The sequence below is a fragment of the Cordyceps fumosorosea genome (assembly GCF_001636725.1).
Source record: "Cordyceps fumosorosea ARSEF 2679 chromosome Unknown scaffold_4, whole genome shotgun sequence".
Taxonomy (NCBI): Eukaryota; Fungi; Ascomycota; class Sordariomycetes; order Hypocreales; family Cordycipitaceae; genus Cordyceps; species Cordyceps fumosorosea.
Window position 1 is genome coordinate 530,882 of NW_017387304.1, and position 12,959 is coordinate 543,840.

General features: G+C 51.9%; 2 protein-coding genes across 2 annotated transcripts; one reads left to right on the top strand and one right to left on the bottom strand.

Moving 5' to 3' along the window:
- Positions 1-4,493: 4,493 nt before the first annotated feature.
- Positions 4,494-6,298, top strand: ISF_02355 (Amino acid/polyamine transporter I; the record flags this gene model as incomplete). The annotated part of the gene is made up of 2 exons (XM_018845961.1): positions 4,494-4,993; positions 5,119-6,298. The coding sequence occupies 2 exons, from the start codon at positions 4,494-4,496 to the stop codon at positions 6,296-6,298; spliced, it is 1,680 nt and encodes a 559-aa protein (XP_018706668.1).
- Positions 6,299-7,498: 1,200 nt separating this feature from the next.
- On the bottom strand, positions 7,499-10,953 carry ISF_02356 (elongation factor 3; the record flags this gene model as incomplete). The annotated part of the gene is made up of 2 exons (XM_018845962.1): positions 7,499-10,511; positions 10,805-10,953. 2 exons carry the CDS (start codon positions 10,951-10,953, stop codon positions 7,499-7,501), a joined length of 3,162 nt encoding a protein of 1,053 aa, XP_018706669.1.
- Between the last annotated feature and the right edge of the window lie 2,006 nt (positions 10,954-12,959).

Below are 12,959 nucleotides of genomic sequence, written 5' to 3' on the forward strand. Positions count from 1 at the left end.
TGCCCATGTTTTCGCCTACGAACACAGACGGGGCGCGCCTCCGTCGCAAACGTGTTTCTAGGGCGTGGAACCTGTCGCCCAACAGAGCGCATTCCGTCCCGAAACTGAGCCAACCAGAGAGGACCCTGTTTCTTTGTGTGTTCCCACACGAAGACCACGCAAGTGAAATACGGCGTTTTTTCTGTCAAAATGGGCAAATGAAAACCGGGCCCGCTGGCCTGGCTCAGAGGAAACGGTTCGCCGCCACGGACTCCCAAGGATTGGTTGCTGACGGGCAGCCCCGTTCTGGACGGAGCTGAATGAAGGGAAGGGGGGGCTGGGATCAGCCCATTCGAGGATGTGTGGATGGATCCCCCGTCCTCAGCATTTCTTACTGTACTGGTAGGAACCGTAAAAAATTCAAGGACCCAGTGTCTTTCATTCTGAGTCGTGGAGCCTGGAGGACAAAGTCATCAAGAGGCACGAGAGGGTGCGACATAACTAGATAGTGCGGTTCTAACGGTGGGTAGGAACTAACTATAGTTAGTCGATACGACCTGTATGTGGAACTATGCACCAATTTGCGTCTTGGCTTCTTGTTTGACAAATTGTTGTCAAAGTTATTGGCACCGACTCTCGGAGCAGTAAAGTGAGACAAAATATGCATGTTGGTAAGGGAACCGAACCTCGGCCAGATGCCTTCAAGGCTTCTTGCTGCTCTCGGCCCGTCGCACGCGACTCTCTCGCTCTCGGGGCGAAGAGTTCCGTTGCTACACTAACTAATAACTAGCATGTGGCGCCAGCCCTAATTATGCTCGCCCTACGATCAGCGTTGAATGTTGACTCTCGGATTGGTTGTTGACAGTAGGATGACAAGCAATAATCTAATTGACAGTAGAACCCCAGCGACTTTGAGTTTACTCGGCTAGTTTTAAGTTAGGGGCTCAGTTTCATGCAAGGCTTGTACATGTGCATATTCAAGCCTGCGCCTCCCTCCGCGTCGGGGGATCTGGCTGAAGATCCTTCTACTTTACCTACCCTTATCTGCGCTCAGTCAGCTATTTGAGGACCTGGAGCCGGAATATGAAGAAGGTTTTCGTATTTGGTGATATGGCCAACTGATATTTCTACTGACTACTATCCAGCTGAAGAGATTAGGGTATTATTTGTTCCTTTGCACAAGCTTGACAATGTGGCGTCATGGTGGTACAGGTCGCCGCGGCCACCCAGCTACTTGGCTCATCAACTTGTTCTAATAGTCAAGTTACACACGCGGTCCTTTTTAGGTCGTCCAGATGGGGTAATTCTGCCATGAGCGAGCCGGGGAGGATTGGGGAAATGCAACGCAAAGGGACTCGACCGGGATGCGGTTGGGCTTGCAGCTGCTGGCATAGTTATCTAGCTTCGAAGCGTTCCTGGTTGCACCCCGCCGGTTGTTTCGCCAGAGTAGATGACAATGATATAATGCTACAATGCCACGCTTCTTGAAAGCGCATGGCCGTTTGTTGATTTACAGTCTACTAATGGACAATTATCGTGGTGTGTCAAGTGCGTGGTTTAGAGTTACATAACAGTTGACTTGGGAAACTCGATTTGTTCGTCTAGGCCGCGTTGAGCCGGTTCTGGAACGAGGTGCACTCAGTATAGAGGGGACTTGAGGAGAGTTCTGGTCACGATAGTTGGTTGGACGTCACTCCACCGGTGACGATGATGACAAGTTAAAGCCACGCTTGCTGTATCTCGTCTAGAGCGCAGTGGTTAACTATTGGCTTGGCTGCAAAGCATTATGACGCAGGTATCCATTAGCATATGGTGTTGACGAGGGACTTTCAGAAGGAAAAAATACACCGAAATTCTTTTATAATTAACTGGCACATCAGAGAACCTTGCGGCAAGGCAAAATGGAGAATACATCCCCTGTAATAATAAGTTTCAAAAAAAACATACATGTGGATTGCCATGGGGCGATGTGATGTGCCATGTGCGGGTTTTCTATGCGGTGACGTCATGGCTCACGAACTGCCCCAGCGCAGCCCGCTCAGTGTGTGGAGTAGCGAGGAGGAAAGGGACGCCGCTTTTGAAGCCTTTTGAAAAATTGAGCCAAATGGTAGGAATACTGGTAAAATGGCGTGAAAATGGCCATTTGGCGGCATGGCTTGTCGGGAACTGTTCTGGAAGGGATTGCGCGCGCCGTCGGGCGTACCTCTGAAACGCCTCATCCGAGTAAGGGAGAAGGGTGTCACGCGATGAGATGCCTATTTGAAAACTGAGCTGGGTAAAGTCAAATTACTTCTTTTCTTTTCATTTACTAGGAATGAATCAGTAGACCTTTGCAAGCGCTGTTGAAAGTTGTCTTGTCTCGCCTCAATCTCACAGCGATGTTCGAGGAACTTGCCTTCACAAAGTGGTCGTTGTAAGCGGGGCCTGGCCTTTTTATTACTCTTCATTACTCGTATTGCTCTTCATTTGCGGACGAGCTCTCGGCTGGGCGTGCCCACTAAACAAGTCTCCATGTATGGCGATGCGCATCTTGGAGAACATGCGGGCACGACCTTGAAAACTGGACACGCGATTGTCAGGGTCTTTGGGGGTAGTTATTTGTAAAAGGAAGGAAGGGTCTTGGGGATTCAAGGGTCATCGGGATCGAGTTTGTGAAAATCTGAGGGGGCAAGACCAACAGACTGGTTGTCGCAAGTTGTGGAGGCGATTCTTTGACGATGCGCGGGGGGGTCGCCGACGACTGAGCAAATGCTCCGCGGCCAATTGTCCAATAAGAATTGGATAAGGCAAAATCTACACCCAACTGATTGGCAATGGCTGGATGTGGCGAGGCGCCGGGGGGTTTGCTGTTGTTGAACTTTTACACTTTGGGGCGTTTCTCCGCTAGCACAGGTACTGTTGTGTGCATGTATGTCTATAACGCACTGTAGGTAGCTGGCCACTTGTAGTATTCCATTGGCATCCCCGCCCTCGCTATTCACAAGCGGGCGTGAATCTCGATGGGCGGCGAAAGGACGGTAATCGAGGTTAGCTGCTTATTGGGTGCTGGATATCATTACAGTACATTACATGGTTGGTGCTTATCCGCAACCTCGCTAGAGGGGAACAAGGCTGATTGATAGGCTCTGCTGCCTGGAGAGTACTTGTGAGCTGGTGGTCAGCGAAAAGGGTGTCTCGGAGATGATGAGTCAAAGTTGGGCTCATCGGTTAGCAGGAAGAGAAGAAAAACCCGTCTCCCATTGTGCAGCGTGTACAGGGCTACTTGCGGCGTTGTCTAGCAGGCTGAACAGTTGGTTGCAGGTATAGACAAGACAAGGTATGTATGTATGTACTGTAAAAGCAGCAGCAGCTTGAAAAAAAAAAGGAATAAAGCCCACTCGCACAAACGATACCTATGTACCTGCCAGCCCCGTCCGGCCACAGCCTCAGCCTACCTAGTGGTTTAGCTGGTCGCATGCGGCCCACAGACGAGGGACGGTGTGGTCATCGGTACCTATGAACCACCAACAGACTTGAGGCGGTCTGTATTTCATCCTTGTGGCTTTTCTGTCCTGCTATTTCATAGTCTGGGTTCATGAAATACGCGCGACCTGTTTTCAAAAGATAAATAGATTAAAGATTAAAATCTAAAAATTATTCGACAATTCTACTCTAGTCGCATCATTGTCTACCAACGCGGCTTCTTGACTCTCTCGCCCTGCATCGCTACTTGCAGTGTGTATGGATGTATGTATGTGGCAGGTACACGCTACTTGCACTCACTTGCACTCGGTGCCCCCACACCTTGCTGCGCCAGCACTAAACCCAACCAAGCAATCCAGCTAGTGCCGGTTTTAGCTGGCAGACATTAAATTGTCCGCCAAGACGCCGCCGCCGCCGCCGCCGCCGCCACAATCCCATCCATCTGCGGCACCATCTTTTTGGTCCTCTGTCCATTCTTCCAGTGTCTCGCCTGAGAGCAGACTAGTTAGTTTTATTGTAAACTGAACCACTCACCTCACTGTACTGAGTATCTTAGAGACCATTATTAGTGGTCCAGCAACACAGAAAGCAACGGCCGGCTTTGCGCATTCCCACGCCGTCCCGGCTCCACAGCTCACTCGGCTTGACCGTCTACGGCTCTGCCGCTCACTGCCAATCTCTCTGTCGATTGCCTTGCTTGACTCTCTCTGCCTTTTTTCCGCTCTGCTTCTTTGTCTACTTCTGTCCTGCTCACCCTGACTAGCCTCTGCTTATAATACTCGGCGCCTTCCCATCTTCATCCGTTTCCCACTTTCCCATTCCGTCCGTTCCTTCACCCTCCCCTCCTTCCTTCAACCTCCCTCCTTCAACCTCCCTCCTTCCACCCTCTCCTACTGTAGACAATTGCTGCCTTTTCTCTTCCTTGGTAACTTGCTCTACTTTATATCATCTACATCATCTGTCCGCCGGCGCAATTCGCTTTGCGCCTCACCACCCCGCGGCTTTGACTACCCCCACCATCGTCCACCACCACCCACCCACCCGTCGCAATCATGGCCACCACCGACGAGGACAAGCACTCCAAGATGGAGATGCCTGGCTCTCCCCCGAGTCTCGACGGCGAAATTCACATCGCCGACAACGCCGATGGCCTGCAGCGCCGCCTGAATAACCGCCAGATCCAGCTCATCGCCATCGGAGGCTCCATCGGCACCGCCCTCTTCGTCAGCATCGGCGCTGGCCTCGCCAAGGGTGGTCCCGCCAGTCTTCTCATCGCATTCACCCTATACCCTCTCGTCCTCGGCCTCGTCAACAACTCGATTGCTGAAATGACCGTCCTCTATCCCGTCTCTGGGGGCTTCATCCGTCTCGCCGGTCACTTTGTCGACGACGCCCTTGGCTTCATGATTGGCTGGAACTTCTTCATCTACGAAGCTCTGCTCATTCCCTTTGAAATCACCGCGCTCAACCTCGTCATTGGCTTCTGGGATAGTCGCGTAAAGCAACCTGGCCCTACTGCTGGAATCTGTGCCGCCGTCATCATCTGCTATGCGTAAGTCGCCCTCGATCTACTTCGTCTGTCTGCCTGCCCGAGCGCAAGCGGGTTACTTCTCTAATGAACCCCGAGACAACCTGCACAAATATTACGAAACAAAACGGCTAACCGACGCAATCTAGTGCTCTCAACATTCTCGCTGTCCGTGGCTATGGTGAAGCTGAATTCTGGCTCTCTGGCGGCAAAGTCATTCTTCTCTTCATCCTCTTCGCCTTCACCTTCATCACCATGGTCGGTGGCAACCCCCAGCACAATGCCTATGGTTTTACCCACTGGAAGCACATTGCTTTCCAAGAATACATTTCCACAGGCGCCAAAGGCAGATTCGAAGGCTTCCTTGGTGCTCTTTGGAGTGCCAGTTTTGCCGTTGTCGGTCCCGAATACATTTCCATGGTCGCCGCCGAGGCTAAGCGCCCCCGAATCTATATCAAGACCGCCTTCAAGACCATCTACTGGCGCTTTGGTCTCTTCTTCTTTGGAAGCGCACTCGCTGTCGGTATTGTCTTGGCTTGCGACAACCCAACCCTCGTCAACGTACAGCTTGGTGACGGTGGCAGCTCCGACGCTGGCGCCTCGCCCTACGTCATTGCCATGGAGGCCATGGGTATTCAGGTCCTCCCGCACATTGTCAACGCTCTCATGCTTACCTCCATCTTCTCTGCCGGAAACACTTACACCTACTGCGCCACCCGCTCCCTCTACGGTCTCGCTCTCGAGGGACGCGCCCCTGCCTTCCTGCGCAAGTGCAACAGCCGTGGTGTGCCCATCTACTGTTTCTTTGTCGTCATGTGCTTCCCCTTCCTCTCCTTCCTTCAGGTCGGAAGTGGCTCCGCCATCGTTGTTACCTGGTTTGTCGACCTCATCACCGCTGGTGGCATCATCGACTACATTGGCATGTCCATCACCTTCATCTTCTACTACCGCGCCTGCCAGGCACAGGGTGTCGACCGCAGGAACCTCCCTTACTACGGCCGCTTCCAGCCCTACGGTGCATACATTGCCATTTTCATTCAATTCCTCATCATCTTCTTCTACGGTTACACCGCCTTCTCTCACCCCATCACCCCTGACAAGTTCTTTAAAAACTACACCATGCAGTGCCTCGCCCCCATCCTGTTCTTCGGCTGGAAGCTCCTCAAGCGCACCAAGCTCAAGAACCCTGCTGAGGTTGATCTTGTTTGGGAGCGTCCCACCATTGACGCCTACGAGAATCGCTTCACCGAGCCCCCTGTTGGCTTCTGGACCGAAATGCTGGCTCTTTTCGGCTACAAGAAGAGCAAGGTACGACAGATTGAGGGTTAATCTGTTTGAGGAGTCGTCTGCTTGACTAGATTTCCTTTTCAATGTGTCATTTTAAGGACTGTCCTGATACCTCTTGGTCTTTTTTCTGTATATCCTTGAAGACATACGTTCTGGGTTTTGTTCTTTTTCATCACCCTTCCTTTTTCCTTCGCTGGCTGGCGTTGCTCACCTGGCTGGCAAGCCGCAGCAACTTTGCATAGATCTGGCGTGGCTTTTTTCTTGCTTGTCTCTTTTGGAGTGCACAATCTTGGAATTGGGCTGGCATTGGAAACCATGCCCTCAGGAAGCCCACGCAATAAATAGGACATTGAGCACAGCAAGGGAAGAACAGCGGGCTCGCGCGAAAAGTCTTTCAATGAGGACTGCGCATTTGTTTTTTGCTTAACTATACCCAAATATATGACGAATGATATTGATCAAAAATACTCAACTTTGATGTGATGTAATGCATGTCTCTTGAACTCAATGCAATGTAATGCATATCTCTTGAACTCAATGCAATGTAATGCATGTCTCTTGAACTCAATGCAGTGTAATGCAGGTCTCATAATAATTTCAGTGAAACAAGTACCATTTGACCGCAGGCAAGAATCCTCGAAACCTGCAGGAGTTTGTCGGTACTAGCTTACTTCTAGAACCTCAGCGATTTCTTTCTGCTCACTCACTCAAGGCAATATTTGTCAAGGCATTTCTAATTCAGAAATCTATTTTTTATCTTCCCTTTTCTTCCTAGTCTACCTATGTTGATACCCATGAGAGTGGCGCCCCGGCCGAGAAGAGGCTATGCTCATTCCGTCTCTTCAGAAAGGTCCTCCAACCCTTTTGAACAACGACAAGGAGCAACCCCCTCCCGCCAGAGGCCAACAGATAAATTACCCCCATTCAAGCATCAACAAGGAAAGAAAAACAAATCCAGATAATTCCTTTTCGCGTCAAATGAAACCAGACGGGCCATCCTTACTTCCGTCGCTTCGTGTCTATGTAGATGTAGCTTGCGTTGATATGCAAACAATCGTGACCATCAAAAATCATTGCAACTTTTCTGTTACCATAATCCCGCCGCATGAAGAAAAACAAAGGAAAATAAGAAAAATAAAACTTGTCTAAGGGGTGAATTGCTGCCAGGCATGAAAAAAGGGGGTGACCGATGATGCAGAAAAAAAGACAGAACAAACTTCGCAACTTAAAGAGACGAATTGTTTAGTCGTCCTCATCGGAGAAGACCTCCTCACCACGCTTGCGGCGAGCCATACGCTCCTTCTTCTTCTTGCGAGCCTCAGAGGAAGACAGCTTGACCTTCTTCTTGGTGGTGACAATCTTGTTGCCCATGGCGTCAAACTTCTCTTCCTCATCGTCGTCGTCAGCTTTGAGACGGGGGCCGGCACCTTGGCCCTGAACCCAGTTGTGGCCGGAGGGAGTCATCTTGCCGTCCATGACGGCCCAGACCTCCTCAGTCAAGTCCTTGGTGAACTCAGCCGAGTGGGTAATGATGATGACACCACCCTCGAACTTCTTCAGAGCCTTGGACAGAGCACCCAGAGAGTCACGGTCGAGGTAGTTGGTAGGCTCATCAAGGACGATCAAGTGAGGACGCTGCCACGAGCAAGCGGCGAGGACGGTCTTGACACGCTGGCCACCAGACAGACCACGCATGCGGGAGTGGGAAACAAGCTCGGCATCGAGACCGAAGTTGGCGCAGTGGGACTCAATCTCCTTGCGGACAAGGGGACGGAACTGACCAGAGGCAAGAGCCTCCTTCATGTCGACGTCGGCAACCATCTTCTGGTGAGAGGCCAGAAGCTCGTTACGGGGCAACCAGGCGTTGTCAGCGGACATCATAGGAACCCAGCGCTCGTTCTTCATGCCGATGTTTTCACCAAGGGCGAAAGAGCACTCGTACTCGTAGGAGTTCTTGAACTTTCTGCGGCCGTTGATGCCAATGACGCGACGCTGAGTACCTTCGACCTTGAAGATTTTGTCCATGGCCTTCTCATCATCCTCGGTGATGACCTTGTTGGCACGGTCCATGGTCTCACGATCCTCACCAGTCTGGAAACGCCACTGGATGTACTCGGAGGGAGTCTTGTCCAGGTGGTTATCAATGTGGGCGAAAGCGTGCTGCTTGATGTAGGCAATACGGATGTTCTCGTGCTGGTAGATCTCACCCTGGGTGGGGATGAGCTCACCAGTCAGAACGTTGATCAGAGTAGATTTGCCAGCACCGTTGGGACCAATGACGGCAATACGAGAGCCGAGAGAGCACTGGAAGGTGATGTCGGTGATCTGGGGCTTGGAGGTGCCGGGGTACTGGAAGGACATCTTGGTGGCACGGAGAATGGCCTTGGCCTTGGTCTTGACACCCTCGAGGAAACCGGGCTCGGGGAAGGAGAACTCGATCTCGGAGGCACCAAGCTCGTAGTAGGACTTGGCGGAGGGGACACGCTTGACAAACTCCATCAGGTTGCCCTTGTAGCGCTTAAGCTTGAAGCGCTCGTAGTGGACAATGTGCTGGCAGACGTTGTCAAGGAAGCCAGAGTCGTGAGAGACAATGATGGAAGTGCAAGGGGAGTTGATGAGGTACTCCTCGAGCCACTTGACATTCTTGACGTCCAGATGGTTGGTAGGCTCGTCAAGGAGAAGGATATCGGGCTGCTCGAAAACGGCACGGCACAGGGCGAGCTTCATCTTCCAACCACCAGAGAGGGCGGAGATCTCGCCCTTGACCATCTGCTCGGTGAAGCCGAACTCGTTGAGGCGGGTCTCGACATCAGCCTGGCCAGTCTTGACACCGGCCTCCTCGAGCTTCTTCATGGTCCAGTCAATGGTGGTCATCTCAGTATCGGCGGAGTCCAGGTCGTGCTCAACGAAGACGGTCTTGACCTCGCTCTGCTTAGGGAAACCCTCAACCTGCTCGTTGTTGATGGCGCGCATGAGGGTGGACTTGCCGGAACCGTTGGGGCCGCAAAGACCGTAGCGCTGACCACGCTTGAGACGGAGGTGAGTCTGGTTAAGCAGAATCTTGGCACCGTAGGCAAGGGAGAACGTGCAGTTGCAGAGGTCCTCACCCTCCTCCTCATCAGGCTCAGCCTCATCCTCGACGGCAGCGGCGGGGGCGGTCTTCTTGCGGATGGTGTCAACGATGGACTCAGCGTTGTCAATGCCAGTGATGACAGCGACGTAGGACTTGAGGTTCTCAACCCAGATGCTGAGCTCGAACTCCTTCTCGTCGATGAGCTGACCGGCAATGGCAGCAATGTGCTCGGCAACAGGTACCATCTTCTCGAGGTAGTTACCGTACTTGGGGGTGAAGATTTCCTTGACCTTGGGAAGGACGACATTGAGGGCACCGTCGTTCTTGGCCTCGGGGATGACACCGTTCTTGATGTTGCCAACACGGGTCAGGGTGTCGAGGGCCTGCTTGGTCTTCTCACGGGCCTCGGGGTCAGCGAGGTTGTCATAGTTCTTCTGGAGGCCGGGCATCATCTTGGGCAAGAAAGGAGCGACAATGTTGGGGTCGTCGACCAGCTTGCACATGTTGTCGACAATGACGGCGGATTTACGCTTGATGGCGGTTTCACGCTCAGCAAGACCACGGTCGAGGAGGGGAACCATGAGGGCAAGAGTGGGTTCCTGGACCTCGGTGACGAAGGTGGTGGCACCGAGCAAGTGGACAGTCTCGGGGACGTTCTCAGGCTTGGCGATACACTTGATGAGCTCAGGAATGAAGCGCTCGATATCCTTGTTGACAATGAGCTGGCAGAGCTGCTCCATGGTCTTGTAGGCACGCTCCTTGACCTCCTTCTTGGTGTCCCACATGGCCTCAGAGATGACAGGGATGAGCTCAGGTACGCGGAAAGCGAGCTGGGCGGGGGAACACTTGACGAGAGCATCAATGAAGTCGAGGGCAGTCATCTTCTCAGCCCACTTTTGGGCGTTGCGGATGGAATCCATGATGGGAGCGAGAGCAGACTTGACGGCATTGGCGTTGATGGCACCAGCGATGGCAAGAACAGCAGCGCTCGCGGCATTCTTGACGGCGGGGGTCTTGTCGCCAACAGCGGCGAGGAGGGTAGGGAGGAGGACGATGAGGTAGGGCTCAACGTGAGCAGAGACCTCGGAGTGAGAAGCAATGGCTTCAATGGCGACGGCAGCCTTTTCACGGGCGCCAGCATCCTTCTTGCTGGTGAGGCTCTTGGTAATATCGTCAATGACCCTGCAGAAAGTGGTTAGCGCTGTGCAAGGGAAAAATAATGAAAAGGATCTTGTAATTCGTGATGCTGGCTGGCGGGGGCGGGGAGTTGTTGGCAGTTTCGCCAGCAGGCCTGACAAGCTCCCGTTTTGTGCCGTAGCAGGGTGGCGGGGTCGCCAGTTGCCAGGCCAAGTGGCCACGGTGGGCGCAAAAAAATTTTTGTGCTCGCGGCATTTGGCGGGGCAGCAAGTAGCACGGCCAGCAGCCAGTCGCCGCAGAATAACGAACGACGAGAGAGAGAAGACGAAAATACTCACTTGGTAGGGACAGCCTGGTCCTCAATACGGCCGTTGATGAAAGAGGCAAGCTCGGCGGAAGACTCCTTGATCTCAGCCGCCTCCTTGGAGACGGTGAGCTTCTGGAAGAGCTCGTCGAGCACCTTGACGGACTGAGCGTTCTCAGACATAATTGTGATTTTCGGGATTAAAACTGGCGGGGTATTTCGAGTCTGGAGCACCGAGGGTATAAGAGGAGGAGACCCGAAAACGTAAACTAAACGTCCTTCGAGAATCTATGAGTATGTCGACAAAGTCGGTCTAATCGAAGCCCACAGGAACGATGGAGGGGTCGTTCTGTTCTGTGGCGGCTTGGGGTTGCTGAAAGGAGGAGGAGCCTTCAAGCAAGGGACAAAAGGTGAAAAAGGACTGTTTGGAGGACAGTACCCAGGGTTCGTCTGGAGGAGGACGACCAAAAATGAAGAGGAGGAGGATAATGGAGGTGGAGGGGAAAGAATGAAGACGGAGAGGAGATGGTGGGCGAGTTTTATGTAGGCCAGTCCACAAACTTTTTTTCCTGTTGGCAAAAGAGGGAGGGGTGGTGGGAGGTGGGCTGGCTAGTGAAGTTGGTTGGCTGTGTGCTGTGGCACCCGCTGGAAGCCGATTTTTTTTTTAATTTCTCTCACTGCCACCAAAAAAAGGTTAGACAGCTGGCAGACGGGCTTATCGAGGCTAATCAGCTTATCAAACACTAAAGACTAAACCTAAAAGGGGTGTCGGCCAAGGGCGGTGAGCCGGCGACGTCGCCACTTTGACTCGGGCGAACCAGGCACAGGACATTTCAGATGCTTGCGCCCCAGTCAGTCAGCCCTTCGTTTTCGTCGCAGCATCTGGCCACCAGGCGGGTTTGGGAGAACCTTGTAGGAGTGAGATCGTGGGGAAAGTTTGGAATTGCTCCGTAACTACCGCATCGCCCGCAATTTGAAATTGCCTTGCGGAATCGTAGTCAAGGGTTCGATGCTGTAGGGGAGCTTACACTTCCGAAGTTATGGCCTTGTTGTACTTCTAACATGACGCCGTGACAGTAAGCTTCACTCTACGCATAACAGTCTCGAACAAGGGAAGTTTATAAGAGTGCATTATACAGGTAAAAAAGAAGTTTATCCCAAAATTGTAGAAATCAATGCTACATCACTACCCAGCTGGCTGTGTTTGTTTCATTTGCTACTCCAAGCACTTCCAGGTCTGTACCTACACACCCAGCACTGTGACGGTGTGCAGTGGGCAACGAGGTACCTTATCCGGTCAGACTCACATCAACAGACGAAGAAGATGTGTCTCGATACTGGCCGTCTCACAAGTTCGCCACAAAGCCGGACAATCCGATCACACGCTATTTTTACGGTATTTACCTGCTACGTACATTAAAATATTCTGCCATGACACTAATCGTAGAGTTTTCTACCTAGTGGAGCTACCAGTAACAACCACCCACGCCCATTCCGAGTCAGCCTCCCACGCACGTTTCACCGCAAGTCCTGCTGCATTTTGCAAATGGCATTCGGCTGTACCCTTATTACGTAGTGGGACCCAGCAATCATACGCCTTCACATGGCAGTGGCCGGAGGTACTGATTGCCTAAAAACCTACCCAAGCACAACAAACGCGCGTAGAAAATACATGATGAAATACGATCATGCCCGGTCCCGGCAGGCTACTAGGCGTGCACCAGGCAAAAACTACGTATCTATTTCGATACACGTTAATTATTTATGAATTGATCTATTTTAGCAGAGTTCGTAAGTGATCAAGTTTGTGTAACTACATCCCTTACTTAATTGATTATGTGCCCAGATAGGTAGCTGGATGTAGTTAGGTACGACTGGTAGGTAGTTAATGCCTTCAGCTTTGACTTTGAGGAATAAAATGTCTTTTTAAGGCTCATATCCGAATTTGGATAGAAGATATGACAGAAACCACCCCCGGCACAACCTCGATTCGGCTGGCTTTCCTGGTATCATGTGGCAGACGCTATGTACATACATACATAGGTGGGCACTGGGCACTACAATGTAGCCTTCTACCAGCCTGGGATATGCTCAACCAAACTTGAACCAGTTCCCCAGAGTACAGTTTTTTTCTTAGCTGAATTTGTCTAAAAAAAATGATTCTATTCGCTAATACCAAGCGCAACGCC